The sequence below is a fragment of the Bombina bombina genome, chromosome 1 (assembly GCF_027579735.1).
Source record: "Bombina bombina isolate aBomBom1 chromosome 1, aBomBom1.pri, whole genome shotgun sequence".
NCBI classification, from domain to species: Eukaryota; Metazoa; Chordata; class Amphibia; order Anura; family Bombinatoridae; genus Bombina; species Bombina bombina.
This window is the reverse complement of record NC_069499.1, coordinates 1197844429-1197861401: the sequence shown is the minus strand read 5'-3', so window position 1 is coordinate 1197861401 and position 16973 is coordinate 1197844429. Positions and strand designations below refer to the sequence as shown.

General features: G+C 42.3%; 1 protein-coding gene across 4 annotated transcripts in view; it reads left to right on the top strand.

The window, feature by feature from the left end:
- KAT7 (lysine acetyltransferase 7) overlaps nucleotides 1–14409 on the top strand; it is a 292481-nt gene extending 278072 nt beyond the window's left edge. For all 4 annotated transcript variants that reach the window (XM_053700145.1, XM_053700141.1, XM_053700136.1 and 1 more), the window contains one exon: nucleotides 14014–14409. In XM_053700145.1, the coding sequence (XP_053556120.1) occupies nucleotides 14014–14115 (102 nt within the window). In that variant the 3' untranslated portion in view covers nucleotides 14116–14409. The remainder of the gene's footprint in view (nucleotides 1–14013) is intronic.
- The last annotated feature ends 2564 nt before the right edge of the window (nucleotides 14410–16973 follow it).

Below are 16973 nucleotides of genomic sequence, written 5' to 3'. Positions count from 1 at the left end.
CAATCTTCTTCATTATTCATTGTCTTTTCTGGAAAGCGTAGGGGTCAGAAAGCTACGGCTACCTCTTTCTTTTTGTCTGAAGAGTGTCATCCGTCTGGCATATGAGACTGCTGGACAGCAGCCCCCTGATGGAATTACGGCTCATTCTACTAGGGCTGTGGCTTCCTCATGGGCATTTAAAAACGATGCTTCTGTTGAACAGATTTGCAAGGCTGCAACTTGGTTGTCTCTTCACACTTTTTCAAAATTTTACAAATTTGATACTTTTGCTTCTTCTGAGGCTGGTTTTGGGAGAAAGGTTCTTCAAGCAGTGGTGCCTTCAGTTTAGGTCCCGGTCTAGTCCCTCCCGTTTCATCCATGTCCTGTTGCTTTGGTATTGTATCCCACAAGTAAGGATGAAATCCATGGACTCGTCATATCTTGTAGAAGAAAAGGAAATTTATGCTTACCTGATAAATTTATTTCTTCTACGATATGACAAGTCCACGGCCCTCCCTGTCATCTTTTAAGACAGGAATATATAATTTTTTTGTTAAACTTTAGTCACCTCTGCACCTTTGGCTTTTCCTTTCTCTTCCTAACTTCGGTCGAATGACTGGAGGTGGAGGGAAGGTAGGAGCTATATATACAGCTCTGCTGTGGTGCTCTTTGCCACTTCCTGTTAGCAGGAGGATGAATCCCACAAGTAAGCATGAAATCCGTGGACTCGTCATATCGTAGAAGAAATTAATTTATCAGGTAAGCATAAATTTACTTTTTTAATCCACATATATATCCAAATATACAGTTACCACCAGTGGTCTGAAAAGATAATCACAATATCATACTTCAAAGAAATAAATTATAAAAAACAATAGTCACACTTTTAGTCTATTTTTATGAAAAAAATTAAAACTAATCTAATACCCCTATAAAAATACCCCCCCTCCCCAAAAAAATAAAAACCACCCCCTAATCTAACAAACTACGAATAGTCCTTAAAAGGGCCTTTTAATACCTAACCACCCGCACGAGAGTCCAGGAGACCCCACCCTTGTGTTTTTTCTGGAGTTTTATTCTTCAGCCCCTCTTTTTTTTTTCCCTGCTCCTTTTTTGGGTCTTATTCCTTTTCCTTATGTCCCTTGCTTGGCTATATGTTAGACTAAGGTATGTGTGAGGTGGGAGGGGTTTTATAGAGCTTGTTATAGAGCTCTTTGGGTTTGGGACTCTCTGCCTCCTAGTGCTAGAGAAGGGTAATTCCCATGAGTAATGTATTGTGGTCTCTCACCACCATGAAAGAAATTTATCTGGTAAGCATAATTTGTTTTTCTAGCTAGTGAACAGATATGTATTATAATTACAATCTATTTTGTTTCCCTTTAACCAGATCTGCTTTTTGTATTGTCATGGTTTTAAGATTTCTATGCAGCCAATAAATCCAGTGCGGATTATTTTGTAGCAGTGACTAACTGAAACCAGGACTTGTGGTAAATCACAAGGACCGTATTTGGGCACCTATGCTTTAGGAACATGGGATGTACATGTTTTTTGGGTTTTTTTGTTAGGAGAATTCTTAATAAGGACTTGCAACCTCCTCAACATATTTTTATAAAGATGGATCAATGAATCAAAGGTAAAAAGGGAATTATTCCAGTTACTGCTTAGTCTACATCTCTCTTACAGTGAGAAACTGCTTCATCTACTTTTAAAACAGCTATTCAAAAAAAAAAAGAATTTGGGTGGGGAAATTCCTTGATTTTTATAATGCCTTATATGAGAAACCCTTTCATATGGGTTTACTTTTTCTATAAATTTCTATAAAAATATAAATTTGTATATGGTTATATGAAAATTTGTTTAGTTGCTATATTTTCCATCTTAATGGGAGGAGAGTCCACTGCTTCATTCATTACTTGTGGGTACCTCATCCCCCAGTCATTCTTTGCCTTTCGTCACAGGAGGTTGGCAGAGCTGTGTCGGATAATTTGGAGTGGTCTCTTATGGAGGGTAGTACTCTTCGCAATGGGACTGGAGTTTTAAGTAGTCCTGTCAGCCTCTCAGTGAGAGCATGGGTGAAAGTTAGAGTCCGGAGATGCAGGGGGAGTTCTTCTGCGAAACCATCCCAACTCAAATTAACAGCTCCTTCAGCAATCAGCGTTGAAGAGTTTTGCTGCTTTCTTTCTGCTCTCAAGTCCATGTCAGGAGCAATGTTACTATCCTGTCACACTTGAAAGGCCGTGTTCCTGTTCTACGGCATAGATTCTGGTAAGATCGTTTCATTTTTTTATACATGTATGATAACGCTAGAAGACAGGGTCACAGTGTGACTCCTTTTGTCTGTATAGAATCAAGGGTTAATATCTCCTGAGGGGGAATAATCATATGTTTGTTTGATTTTATGCTGCTTTATGTGTGAGATGTTATGGGCTCATTCATAGGCTGTTATGGAATATACAGGTTTCACTTTGGAAGACATGCAACTTACAAGCTTGGCGCGCTTTTTCTTATAGCAGGGACGGCCCTGCATTGTGCATGATATTCTTTCCTTATTGGGTGTCTATCAGAGAGTAGTCCTAACTCTCTGTACTGTCTGGGTCATGGGAGGTGGGGAGTACCACAGCCATTGGGATATAAAGGTGTTTTTTTTTTTTTTTTTTTTTTAATAAAATGTTTTATTTTATAGTTCTCTGGTTATTGCACTAGCGATAGAGGATTCTTTTACTTAGAGGGCACGCCCTTTATTCCTAAAGAGTAATTCCTGTTTATAATGTGAGGAGGCCTTACCTCCCCTCAATTATGTTCCAAATGCCTTCATAATGTGATAATATCAAACATGTTTGATACCACTGAGCCGTCCACCTCTGAGGAGTTGTCGTCCAGTGAGGTGTGTACCCTACATGCTTATCTCTCTACACATTCAGTTTTCCATTGCATTGCTTATCCTCCATCTGGAGGAGGCCATTTAATGCTTTACCTCTCCCTGCTAAGCGCAAGTGAAAGGTTACGTATTGCACTCTTTCTCAGAGTACATCAGATGATTTATTGGATTTAACTGATAGGGTTATCAGAAGATGCAGTTCTTTCTGAGACTTCAGAGTATGAACATTCTGGGTTGGAGTCTGCTGCCTCTAAACCTCCAGCTGCAGAGGAACCAGACTTTAGTTTTAGGAATTTGCGCTTTCTTCTAAAGGAAGTTTTTTTGGTAAATTCAGTGGTTCCAGAGGCCAAATTGCCTGAGGAATCTTTAATTCCTAAATTGGATAGAGTTTGAGGACAGGGTGGTACTCCCCTGCTCCTGTTAGATGGCGAACATTTTAAGAATGAATGGGACTGGATTGTTCCTCTCTTCTCTCTTTAACAAATCATTCCCAGCCCTGGACTCTCAATGGAGTTGTGAGGTTCCGTCCCTAAAAGGGATGGCGCTATCTTCACCCTTGCTAAACGTATTACTATCCCTGTTGAGGATAGCTCTTCATTTTAAGAGCCCATGGATAAAGGATGGAAACTCTGTTAAGACAGTTGTTTTCAACATATGGGATATTTGTTTCAACAGGAAGCGGCCATTGGCGCGGTTGCTGGAGAAACTACCTTCTGGTGTGACTCCTTAAAGGATTGATCGGGGTGGAGAGGTCCCCTCGACATTACTCAGGAAAGATTTACGGCCTTGAGGGCTGCAAATTATTTTCTGTGATGCCATTAGGCAGATTGTTCGCCTAAATGCTAAAGTTTCATCCTTTTCTGTTCAGGTCGTCGGGCTCTGGCTGAAGTCATGGTCTGCGGATATGACTTCTAAGTCTAGACGACTTTCCCTCCCCTTTAAGGGAATGATTTTGTTTGGTCCAGGCTTGGACTCGATTATCTCCACAGTCACAGGGGGCAAGGGTGCCCTTCTACCGCAAGAGAATATGAACGAGTCTAAGGACTATTTTCGTTCTTTTCGTTTTCTTTTACAAGATATGACGAGTCCACGGATTTCATCCTTATGGGATATGGCCTCCTGGTCAGCAGGAGGAGGCAAAGAGCACCACAGCAGAGCTGTATATATAGCTCCTCCCTTCCCTCCCACTCCAGTCATTCTCTTTGCCTGTGTTAGTGATAGGAAGAGGTAAAGTGAGGTGTTAGTTTAGATTCTTCAATCAAGAGTTTATTTTTGTGTAGTGTCTAAGGGGGCTACTTTGTTTTGGGGTGTAGCCTAGACCAGATCAGTCTCTTCAGTTTACTAAAAAGAGAAGCATCTGGTGGCTTCAAAGCAATGGGAACTGGAGGAATCTTATTTTCTCTGTGCCTCACATGTGTGCTGCCCTTCAGATGATGGTCTTAGCATATTACAACTAAGGCCCGGTATGTCTCCACTGCTTACAGAACTGCAGTACTGCAGAACCTCTTGAATGTGGGACTGATCATGCTGTTCGTTCAGCTTTCAGGTATGTACAGCTATTTTATTCTGGGACAATCCTAACTCAGAAGAGGGCTGTAGGAGTTGCCTATCACATAGGACTTAATCCTGATTTCATTTGGTAGTACAGGGTGTTTCAAGGGACATGTGAAATGCTAACTGTCAGTATCACATAGTGGGGCTAACTAGGTTCATTTTGCTCCTGCAGTGACGTTATTTTAATCAGGGCTGTTGTTACGCTGGGGATTGCTGAGACAAGCGGCTTAACTTCGGTCAAACGACCGTAATGTGTTAGTGTTTTGTAACTATGTCTGACTGCTGTGAGCAGTACTGGGTAGTTTAGGATTACTATCACTTTTAATTCTTATTTGCGGCCATTTTTTATTTGGTTAGAGGCCTTTTCTCTGATTGCCGCCCACGAGGGGCGGGGCTGACTTTGCGTGCTTCAGACCGGATGCGTCTTGAAGCCGCGCTCTTTCTTCTGGCTGAGACTGCAGAGGACGTGTTCCTGGACGCTTGTCGAGACCACATGGTTACAGTACTTAAAGCAGGCGGTCTCGAGCGTCCGGTTGTTTGACTGTGTTGTGCCACTGTGTCGAGGGGGCAGGTAGGCGCCGCAGCAGAGCTGTGGCGAGGTGCACTGATTTACTCTTTCATTTTGACAATATATGTAAGAGTATTTTAAAGTCACAGAACGCTTCTAAGCAAAGCATAACAGTATTTAAGCAGCGATTATAAGCGCGTTATATGTACAAGCTTATAGCTGCTTTGGTTTTTAAACCTAAAACGTTTTAATTTTTTCTCTGTTTTTGCTTATACAAAGTAAAAGATAAACGTTTGCATAGACAGACTGTATTTTTGTCATTTATATTAATAGTACCATTTTCAGTCTGGTTTGAGATATGGATTGAGATATGGATTTGGAAAGTGTCACATGTTAATTATGTTTGAATACCAATGTGGAACCCCCTGTTACTTTTTGTCCTTCATGTACTGAGAGGGCTTTACAATTCAAAGAACAAATTTTCTTTAATGCAAGTACATCTAAGGATGTTTCTCAGCCTGATGAGACTCAGGGTATGCCGCATCTTTCTCCCCAAGCGTCACAACCTTTAACGCCCGCCCAAGCGACGCCATGTTCTTCAACTGCGTCCACTTCATTTACTCTGCAGGATATGGCTGCAGTTATGTCATCTACTCTTACAGAAGTCTTATCTAAGTTGCCGGGGTTACAAGGCAAACGCAGCAGGACAGAATCCCCTGTGGTCCCTGCGACTTCTGATGCCTTGTTGGCTATCTCCGATGTACCCTCCCAGGGCTCTGAATTGGAGGGTAGGGAGACACTGTCTGAGGGGGAATTATCTGATTCAGGAAGTGCATTGCCCCAGACAGATTCAGACGTCATGTCTTTCAGATTTAAACTTGAACACCTCCGTCTGTTGCTGCGAGAGGTTTTGTTGATTCTGGACGACTGACTCTATTGTGGTCCCACCAGAGAAATTGTGTAAGATGGACAAATACTTAGAGGTTCCTTCCTATTCCGATGTTTTTCCGGTTCCTAAGAGAATTTCGGAAATTGTTGCAAGGGAATGGGGAAGGCCAGGTATCCCGTTCTCTCCTTCCCCTATTTTTAAGAAAATGTACACCCTATAGCTGACACTGTTCGGGACTCTTGGCAGACGGTCCCTAAGGTGGAGGGAGCTATCTCTACCCTAGCAAAGCGTACGACTATTCCTATCGAGGACAGTTGTGCTTTCAAAGACCCCATGGATAAGAAGTTGGAGGGTCTTCTCAAGAAGCTCTATGTTCATCAAGTTTTTTTATTGCAACCAGCGGCCTGCATTGTAACAGTCACAACTGCGGCTGCTTTTTGGTTTGAAGCTCTAGAAGAGTCTTTTAGGACGGAGACTTCTTTGGAGGAAATACAAGATAGAATTAAGGCCCTTAAGCTGGCTACTTCTTTTATTACGGACGCTGCCTTTCAGATCCCAAAATTGGCGGCTAAGACTTCAGGGTTCTCCATCTTATCTCGGAGAGCCCTATGGTTGAAATCTTGGTCTGCGGATGTGTCCTCTAAATCCAAGCTTTTGGCTATTCCTTTCAAGGGAAAGACCCTATTCAGGCCTGATTTGAAAGAAATCATTTCTGACATTACGGGAGATAAGGGTCATCTCCTCCCTCAGGACAAGACATCTAAACAAAGACAGAGTAATTTTTGTTCCTTTCGTAATTTCAAAGGAATCTCCCCTTCCTCTTCCGCTAAACAGGAAGGGAATTATCCACAAGCCAAGCCCACCTGGAGACCCAACCAGGCTTGGAACAAAGGTAAACAATCCAAGAAGCCCGCTGCTGCTCCCAAGACAGCATGAAGGGGCGGCCCCCGATCCGGGACCGGATCTAGTAGGGGCCAGACTTTCTCTCTTTGTCCAGGCTTGGATTAGAGACGTTCAGGATCCCTGGACATTGGAAATAGTGTCTTAAGGGTATAAGTTGGAGTTCAAAAATTCCTTCCCAAGGGGAAGGTTTCTTCTTTCACGATTGTCTGTAGACCAGATAAAAAGAGAGGCATTCTTACGTTGTGTAAAAGACCTCTCCACTATGGGAGTAATTTGTCCCGTTCCAAAACAGGGACAGGGGTTTTACTCAAACCTTTTTGTGGTTCCCAAAAAAGAGGGAACGTTCCGACCCATTTTAGATCTCAAGAGTCTAAACAAGTTTCTCAGAGTTCCATCCTTCAAGATGGAGACTATTTGGACAATTCTTCCATTGATCCAGGAGGGTCAATATATCACTACCAGTGGACTTTTTTCAGTTCTTGGCCCTTCCTTTCGCACTGGCCACAGCACCCAGGATCTTCACAAAGGTTCTAGAGTCTCTGCTGGCGGTTCTCAGGCCGCGGGGCATTGCAGTGGCGCCTTATCTGGACGATATTCTGATCCAGGTGTCGTCTTATCTGACAAAGTCTCATACCGACATTGTTCTTTCTTTTCTAAGGACTCACGGGTGGAAGGTGAATCAAGAAAAGAGTTCACTAATTCCACAGACAAGGGTTCCTTTCCTGGGAACGCTAATAGATTCTATATCCATGAAAATCTACTTGACGGAAGTCAGAAAGTTAAAGATTCTGAATACATGCCGATCCCTTCAGTCCAATCCTCGGCCATCAGTGGCTCATTGCATGGAGGTAATTGGATTGATGGTGGCGGCGATGGACATCATTCCGTTTGCTTGTTTTCATCTCAGACCTCTACAAATGAGCATGCTCAGACAGTGGAATGGAGCTTATGCAAATTTGTCTCCTCAGATCTGGATCAGGAGACCCATAGACTCTCTTCTTTGGTGGTTGTCGCAGGATCATCTATCCCAAGGGACGTGCTTCCGCAGACCCTCATGGGTGATAGTGACAACGGACGCCAGTCTCCAAGGATGGGGTGCAGTCTGGAATTCCCTGAAGGCTCAGGGTGTGTGGACTCGGTCGGAGTCTCTACTTCCAATCAATATTCTGGAGTTGAGAGCAATATTCAATGCGCTTCAGGCTTGGCCTCAGTTGGCTTCGGCCAAATTCATCCGATTTCAGTCGGACAACATCACGACTATGGCTTACATCAATCATCAGGGAGGAACAAGGAGTTCCTTAGCGATGACAGAAGTATCCAAGATAATTCGGTAGTCGGAGGCTCACTCTTGTTATCTGTCAGCAATCTACATCCCAGGAGTGGACAACTGGGAAGCGGACTTTTTAAGCAGACAGACGTTTCATCCAGGGGAATGGGAACTCCATCCGGAGGTCTTTGCCACCCTGATTCTCAGATGGGGCAGACCGGAGCTGGATTTTATGGCATCTTGTCAGAATGCCAAGCTCCCGAGATACGGATCCAGGTCCAGGGATCCTCAGGCCGAACTGATGCCTTGGCAGTGCCTTGGTCGTTCAACCTAGCTTATGTGTTTCCACCGTTTGCTCTCCTTCCCCGGATGATTGCTCGGATCAAACAGGAGAGGGCTTCAGTGATTCTCATCGCTCCTACGTGGCCTCGCAGGATTTGGTATGCCGATCTAGTGGACATGTCCTCTCAGCCACCGTGGAAGCTTCCATTGAGGCAGGACCTTCTCATTCAGGGACCCTTCCATCATCCAAATCTAATTTCTCTACAGCTGACTGCTTGGAGATTGAACGCTTGATTTTATATAAGCAAGGGTTCTCTGATTCGGTCATTGATACCTTGATTCAGGCTTGTAAGCCTGTTACTAGAAGGATTTACCATAAGATATGGCGTAAATATCTTTATTGGTGCGAATCCAAGGGTTACTCATGGAGTAAGATTAGGATTCCTAGGATTTTGTCCTTTCTCCAAGAAGGATTGGAGAAGGGGTTGTCGGCAAGTTCCTTAAAGGGACAGATTTCTGCTTTTTTTATTTTGCTACACAAACGTCTGGCAGATATTCCGGATGTTCAATTCTTTTGTCAGGCTCTGATTAGGATCAGGCCTGTGTTTAGACCTATTGCTCCTCCTTGGAGTTTGAATTTGGTTTATAAGGTTCTTCAAGGGGTTCCGTTTGAACCTATGCATTCCATAGATATTAAGTTGTTATCTTGGAAAGTTTTATTTTTGGTTGCTCTTTCTTCTGCTCGCAGAGTTTCTGAGCTTTCGGCTCTACAATGTGATTCTCCTTACCTTATTTTTCATTCCGATAAGGTAGTGTTACGTACCAAACCTGGTTTTCTTCCTAAGGTTGTTTCCACAAAAATATTAATCAGGAAATTATTGTTCCTTCATTGTGTCCCAATCCTTCTAAGAAGGAGCGTATGTTACATAACTTGGACGTGGTCCATACCCTGAAGTTTTACTTGCAGGCGACTAAAGAATTTCGTCAATCATCTTCATTATTTGTTGTTTTTTCCGGAAAACGTAGGGGTCAGAAAGCTACGGCTACCTCCCTTTCTTTTTGGCTGAAGAGTATCATCCGTTTTGCATATGAGACTGCTGGACAGCAGCCTCCTGAAAGAATTACGGCTCCTTCTACTAGGGCTGTGGCTTCCTCATGGGCATTTAAAAATGATGCTTCTGTTGAACAGATTTGCAAGGCTGCAACTTGGTTGTCTCTTCACACTTTTTACAAATTTGACACTTTTGCCTCGTCTGAGGCTGTTTTTGGGAGAAAGGTTCTTCAAGCAGTGGTGCCTTCCGTTTAGGTTCCTGTCTTGTCCCTCCCTTTCATCCGTGTCCTATAGCTTTGGTATTGTATCCCATAAGTAAGGATGAAATCCGTGGACTCATCGTATCTTGTAAAAGAAAAGGAAATTTATGCTTACCTGATAAATATATTTCTTTTAGGATATGACGAGTCTACGGCCCACCCTGTCATTTTCTAAGACAGGTCTTTATTTTTATTAAACTTCAGTCACCTCTGCACCTTGGCTTTTCCTTTCTCTTCCTAACTTCGGTCGAATGACTGGAGTGGGAGGGAAGGTAGGAGCTATATATACAGTTCTGCTGTGGTGCTCTTTGCCTCCTCCTGCTGACTAGGAGGCAATATCCCATAAGTAAGGATGAAATCCGTGGAGTCGTCTTATCGTAAAATAAATAAATTTATCAGGTAAGCATAAATTTCCTTTTTATAAAACCCATGTCAGCAGTCCTCTACTAAGCCTGAGCAAACCAAGAGCTCTTGGACGCCAGCTCAGTCCTGGAATAAATCCAAGCAGAGCAAGAAGCCCGCCGAGTCTAAGTTGGCATAAACGGGCGGTCCCTGGTCCTATTCCGGATCGTGTAGGGGGGCAAACTGTCACTCTTTTCAGTCTCTTGGTTCAGGGACGTGCACCTGGAGGTCATAGCTCAGGGTCACCAGATAGCTTTCAAGTCTCTGCCTCCCAAGGGCAGTTTAGCCTTTCTGGGGTGCGTACGGGATCGGTTCTCTTAGGAATTATTGTCCCGGTGCCTATCGCAGTGAGTGGTTTGGGATGCTATTCAAACCTTTTTGTGGTTCCAAAGAAGGAGGGAACTTTCCGTCTGATTTGGACCTGATGTGCTTATGCAAGTTTAAAATGTCCCCTCGTTCAAGAGGGAGACAATAGGTCCATTCTCCCCTCGTTCGAGAAGGGCACTTCATGACCACGATAGATCTGAAGGATGCTCCCTTCACGTACCAATCCTCAAGGACCAGTTCCTAGGGTTTGCATTTCTGGACCAGCACTTCCAGTTTATTGATCTTCTGTTTGGTCTAGCTGGTAAAGTGGGGAGCATAACTGCCTTCAAGTAGTTGACCAGGGGTTAATCCCGGCCAACGTGGCATTCCCCAAGAAGTTTTTCTGAGAGTGGACCATTCGTAATTTCTCCTCTGTCGTCTTTGATCCCAAGGATGGAAGATAAATCTAGAGAGAGTTTTCTTGTATCGAGTACCAGGGTGGAATTCCTAAGTACAGGTAGCCCTCAGTTTATGCCAGGTTTAGGTTCCAGAAGGAATGGTTGTAAATCGAAACCGTTGTAAATTGAAACCCAGTTTATAGTGTAAGTCAATGGGAAGTGAGGGAGTTAGGTTCCAGGCCCCTCTCAAAATTGGCATAAGTAACACCTAATACATTATTTTTAAAGCTTTGAAATGAAGACTTTAAATGGTAAACAGCATTATAAACCTAATAAAATAATCACACAACACAGAATATATGATTAAACTAAGTTAAATGAACAAAAACATTTGCTAAACAGCATTATAAACCTAATAAAATAATCACACAACACAGACTTTACTTGCATTTTTCTGCAAACAGTTCTTTCTATGCATTCCAATCTGGACTGATTTATAGACAGGAAGATCTTGTTCCTTTGCAAGCTGCTCGATATCTCAGGTCTGGTTAAACTGATTTTCTGCTTGCTTGGCTTGCATATTTTTGCTGCAACACAAGCGGACAGCTCCACCTACTGGCTATTTTAATCAATGCACTGCTTCTCAATGCTTTTCAATAGCAGTCACGTGACAAAAAAAAGGTTGTTATTCTGAAACGGTGTAAATTGAACCGTTGTAAACCCGAGGGCTCTTGTCCCAAGGGATGTCCGTCTCAAGACCATCCTGGGTGATTGTGACTACGGTTGCGCAAGTTTGTCTGGAAGAGCCTATGGACTCAGGAGGAAAAATCTCCTTCCCGATTGCATTTTGGATCTTCGGGCAATATACAATGCTCTGAATGCTTGGCCTCTGCTGGGTTCATCCCAGTTTATCAGATTCCAATCGGACAATATATCATCAGTGGCTTACATCAACCATCAGGGGGGAACGAGAAGCTCCCTCTCTGAGGGAAGTATCTCGGATTCTGGAGTGGGCGGAGACCCACATTTATTCACTGTCAGCGATCCACATTCCGGGTGTGGACAACTGGGAAGCGGTTTTCCTCAGCAGACAATACTTTAATCCGGGAGATTGGTCTCCATTCTGAGTGTTTGCAGAGATTTGCAAGAGAAAAATGTTATGATGTCTCATTACCTAGTTACCCAGATATGGGATGAGGTACAGGGATCCTCAGACGGAGCTAACAGATGCATTAGCGGTGCCTTGGAGGTTCAATCTAATTTATCTTTTACGGCCGTTACCACTATTTTCTAGTGTAGTGGCTCGATTTAAGCAGGCGTCAGTGATACTGATTGCTCCGTCTTGGCCGCAAAGGATATGTTCGTGGACTAGTGGGTAAGTTATCTCCTCCGTGGAAGTTACCTTGTTGCAGGGATCTGCTGACCAAGGTCTTTTTGTTCATCTATGTCTAGGTCTCTGAGGCTGACTGCAAGGAGATTGAACGCTTAATCCTAGCCAAGAGAGGGTGGTTTGAGTGTGTTATTTTTACTCTCATTCAAGCTTGTAGCTGGTTGCTCGTCGCATCCATCATAAGGTGTGGAGGACTTATTTATTTTGTTCTCCAGGATGAACTGGAGAAGGGCTTTTCTACAAGTCCCCTGAGGGGTCAGATTTTGGTAAGCTGAGCTTCCTGATGTGCAGTCACTTGTTAAGGCTCTGCTAGGATCAGACCTGTATTTAGATCTATTGCTCTTCCTTGGAGTTTGAATTTTGTTCTTTAGGTTTTGCATGGGCTCCGTTGGAGCCTATGCATGACGTAAACATTAAACTATGTCTTGGGAAGGTTCCTTTTCTACGGGCTATTGCTTCTGCGCGCAGAGTATCTGTGATTACTGCAATGCGTCCCTCCTTATCTGGCTTTTCATGCTGATAAGGTTGTTCTACGAACCGTTAGGTTTTCTTCCTAAGGTTGTGTAAATTCACAACACCAATCAAGAGATTCTGGTTCCTTTCAATGTAATTCTGGATGTGGTTGTGCCTTGAAGTTCTATCTTCAGGCCACGTAGGAATTTAGACAAACTTCTTTATCTGTTTGTTCTCTTTCCGGGAAGCGTGGGGGTCAGAGGGCCTCTTCAACTTCCTTATCTTTTGACTGATGAGTGTTCTCCATTTCACATTGAGATGGCTGGACATAAGCCTCCTCTGAGGATTACTACTCATTCAACTAGAGCTGTGACCTCTTCTTGGGCCTTTAAGAATGAGGCTTCTATGGAGCAGATTTGTAAGGCGGCTACTTGGTCCTCTTTACATTCTTTTGCAACATTTTACATATTGATGTTTTTGCTTCAGCGGAAGCAGCTTTTGGGAGACAGGTTCTGCAGGCTGTGGTGCCCTCAGTATAGGGTCCGCCTCCTTTTATACTCCCGTTTTCTTCATTCAGTGTACTCTAGAGCTTGGGTATTTGTTCCCACAAGTAATGATTGAAGCAGTGGACTCTCCTCCCATGATGGAAAACGGAAATTAAATGATCAGGTAAGTATAATTTATGTTTTCCATAATGGAAGGAGAGTCCACTGCTTCATTCATTACTTGTGGGAATTAAGAACCTTGCCACCAGGAGGCGGCAAAGACATCCCTGTCAAAGGCTTAAATATCTCCCCCACTACCCTCATCCCCCAGTCATTCTGCCAAGGGTACAAGGAACAGTAGGAGAAATATCAGGGTATAAATGGTGCCAGAAGAACAATATTAAATTTAGGTCCGCACCCCGGAGAAACGGGCTGGAGCAGTGGACTCTCCTTTCACAGATGGAAATTAAATGATCAGGTAAGCATAATTTATATCTGTGAAAGGAGAGTCCACTGCTCCCGTCCGTTTCTCCGGGGTGCGGACCTAAATTTAATATTGTTCTTCTGGCACCATTTATACCCTGATATTTCTCCTACTGTTCCTTGTTCCCTTGGCAGAATGACTGGGGGATGAGGGGAGTGGGGGAGGTATTAAGCCTTTGACAGGGATGTCTTTGCCTCCTCCTGGTGGCAAGGTTCTTAATTCCAACAAGTAATGAATGAAGCAGTGGACTCTCCTCCCACAGATGGAAATGAAATTATCGGGTAAGCATAATTTGTTTTAGTAGAAATAACCATTATCTGTCCTAGAAGAAGTAACTGCTATATGACAGCCATGACAAAGGGGTTACAATTAGCAGTTGTTTTAAAACAAAATGTGACTTAAATAAAAGATTTTATGCTTGCACGTTAATATCTGTTGGTTCCTGTAGCTTGTTGATCTCGTGTGTAATAGAGTTCTGTCTGTACACGTTTGGGACCTAACTTCAGTTTTTTTTCTCTTCACAGGATCTAATTGATGAATGGGCAGCAAAGGAAGCCAAAAGAGCCAACAGCAATAAGACAATGGACCCCACCTGCCTAAAATGGACACCACCAAAGGGAACTTAAACTCCTCTATATTACACTGACAGGGGTCCTGTCTTCCTTCCGGACTACAAAATAAGTCTTTCTGCCTCCACAAGCTTTTGGACATTTTAACTGGTTATTGGTCTGTTCACCCCATTGGGTGATCCATGCTATGTTCATCTACCTATGGTAAACTTCACCACAGCAGATGTTCACCTACACACTGGCTTTTTTTTTTTTTTTTTTAATTGGGAGCTACATGTACCTGTAGCCATGTAATACATTGTAGATATCTAAACAAAAACTAAAAAAAAAAAGATTTTAGTGACTGCCAAAGCTATGTGTACATTTTTTGTTTTGTGTTTTTTTTTTTTTTTTTTAACTTTTTTTTATGGCAAAGTTAACTGTCTGACTGGTATGTTGGGTAATGCTTCTTTTAAATGTTTGAGTATGGATGCCTATTACTGCATTTCATATTTTGTGCGCCACAATGTGTATATTGCAGTCTATTTTGTCAGCACAAGCTTAAATGGACATAATAGTCAAAATGAAATGCTCATGAGGGCATTTCAGTTATGTAAATAAGTATTTTTACAATATACTTTTATTAACGAAGCTGCTATTATTAAATATCTATTGTTTGAGGGGCATGTGCACAGTGCACCTTTATCTAAATGCAGCACGTGCTGAGAGTTGGGAGGTGGCTTAGATAATGTAATTAGTTACCACTGATACGATGCACACTACTGCTGGATGTTTGACCAAGCGATGTGCTTTAATGCAGGTGCATTGCACATTTAAATACAGTATGCCTCTGAAACAATAATAACCAGAAGCATTTTATCTTATACAAGTATAGTGCTAAAATGCTTCTTTTTTTTACATTTCAATTTTGCCTATTATGTATGTAAAAATGCATTTCAATGGGAGATAACATATCTTTCTTTCATGTAATTAACAAGAGTCCATGAGCTAGTGACGTATGGGATATACATTCCTACCAGGAAGGGCAAAGTTTCCCAAACCTTAAAATGCCTATAAATACACCCCTCACCACACCCACAAATCAGTTTTACAAACTTTGCCTCCAAGGGAGGTGGTGAAGTAAGTTTGTGCTAGATTCTACGTTGATATGCGCTCCGCAGCAAGTTGGAGCCCGGTTTTCCTCTCAGCGTGCAGTGAATGTCAGAGGGATGTGAAGAGAGTATTGCCTATTGAATGCAGTGATCTTCTTCTACGGGGTCTATTTCATAAGGTTCTCTGTTATCGGTCGTAGAGATTCATCTCTTACCTCCCTTTTCAGATCGACGATATACTCTTATATTTACCATTACCTCTACTGATTCTCGTTTCAGTACTGGTTTGGCTTTCTACAAACATGTAGATGAGTGTCCTGGGGTAAGTAAGTCTTATTTTCTGTGACACTCTAAGCTATGGTTGGGCACTTTATTTATAAAGTTCTAAATATATGTATTCAAACATTTATTTGCCTTGACTCAGAATGTTCAACTTTCCTTATTTTCAGACAGTCAGTTTCATATTTGGGATTATGCATTGAATTATCATATTTTTCTTACCTCAAAAATTTGACTTTTTTCCCTGTGGGCTGTTAGGCTCGCGGGGGCTGAAAATGCTTCATTTTATTGCGTCATTCTTGGCGCGGACTTTTTTGGCGCAAAAATTCTTTTCCGTTTCCGGCGTCATACGTGTCGCCGGAAGTTGCGTCATTTTTTGACGTTATTTTGCGCCAAAAATGTCGGCGTTCCGGATGTGGCGTCATTTTTGGCGCCAAAAGCATTTAGGCGCCAAATAATGTGGGCGTCTTATTTGGCGCTAAAAAATATGGGCGTCGCTTTTGTCTCCACATTATTTCAGTCTCATTTTTCATTTGCTTCTGGTTGCTAGAAGCTTGATATTTGGCATTCTTTCCCATTCCTGAAACTGTCTTATAAGGAATTTGATCTATTTTGCTTTATATGTTGTTTTTTCTCTTACATATTGCAAGATGTCTCACGTTGCATCTGAGCCAGAAGATACTACAGGAAAATCACTGCCTGCTGGATCTACCAAAGCTAAGTGTATCTGCTGTAAACTTTTGGTAGCTATTCCTCCAGCTGTTGTTTGTAATAATTGTCATGACAAACTTGTTAAAGCAGATAATATTTCCTTTAGTAATGTACCATTGCCTGTTGCAGTTCCCTCAACATCTAAGGTGCAGAATGTTCCTGATAACATAAGAGATTTTGTTTCTGAATCTATAAAGAAGGCTTTGTCTGTTATTTCTCCTTCTAGTAAACGTAAAAAGTCTTTTAAATCTTCTCTCTCTACAGATGAATTTTTAAATGAACACCATCATTCTGATTCTTTGGACTCTTCTGGTTCAGAGGATTCTATCTCAGAAATTGATGCTGATAAATCTTCATATTTATTTAAGATGGAATTTATTCGCTCTTTACTTAAAGAAGTACTAATTGCTTTAGAAATAGAGGATTCTAGTCCTCTTGATACTAATTCTATACGTTTGGATAAGGTTTTTAAAGCTCCTGCGGTTATTCCAGAAGTTTTTCCTGTTCCTAATGCTATTTCTGCAGTAATTTCCAAAGAATGGGATAAATTGGGTAATTCATTTACTCCTTCTAAACGTTTTAAGCAATTATATCCTGTTCCGCCTGACAGGTTAGAATTTTGGGACAAAATCCCTAAAGTTGATGGGGCTATTTCTACCCTTGCTAAACGTACTACCATTCCTACGTCAGATGGTACCTCGTTTAAGGATCCTTTAGATAGAAAAATTGAATCTTTTCTAAGAAAAGCTTATCTGTGTTCAGGTAATCTTCTTAGACCTGCTATATCATTGGCTGATGTTGCTGCAGCTTCAACTTTTTGGTTGGAAACTCTAG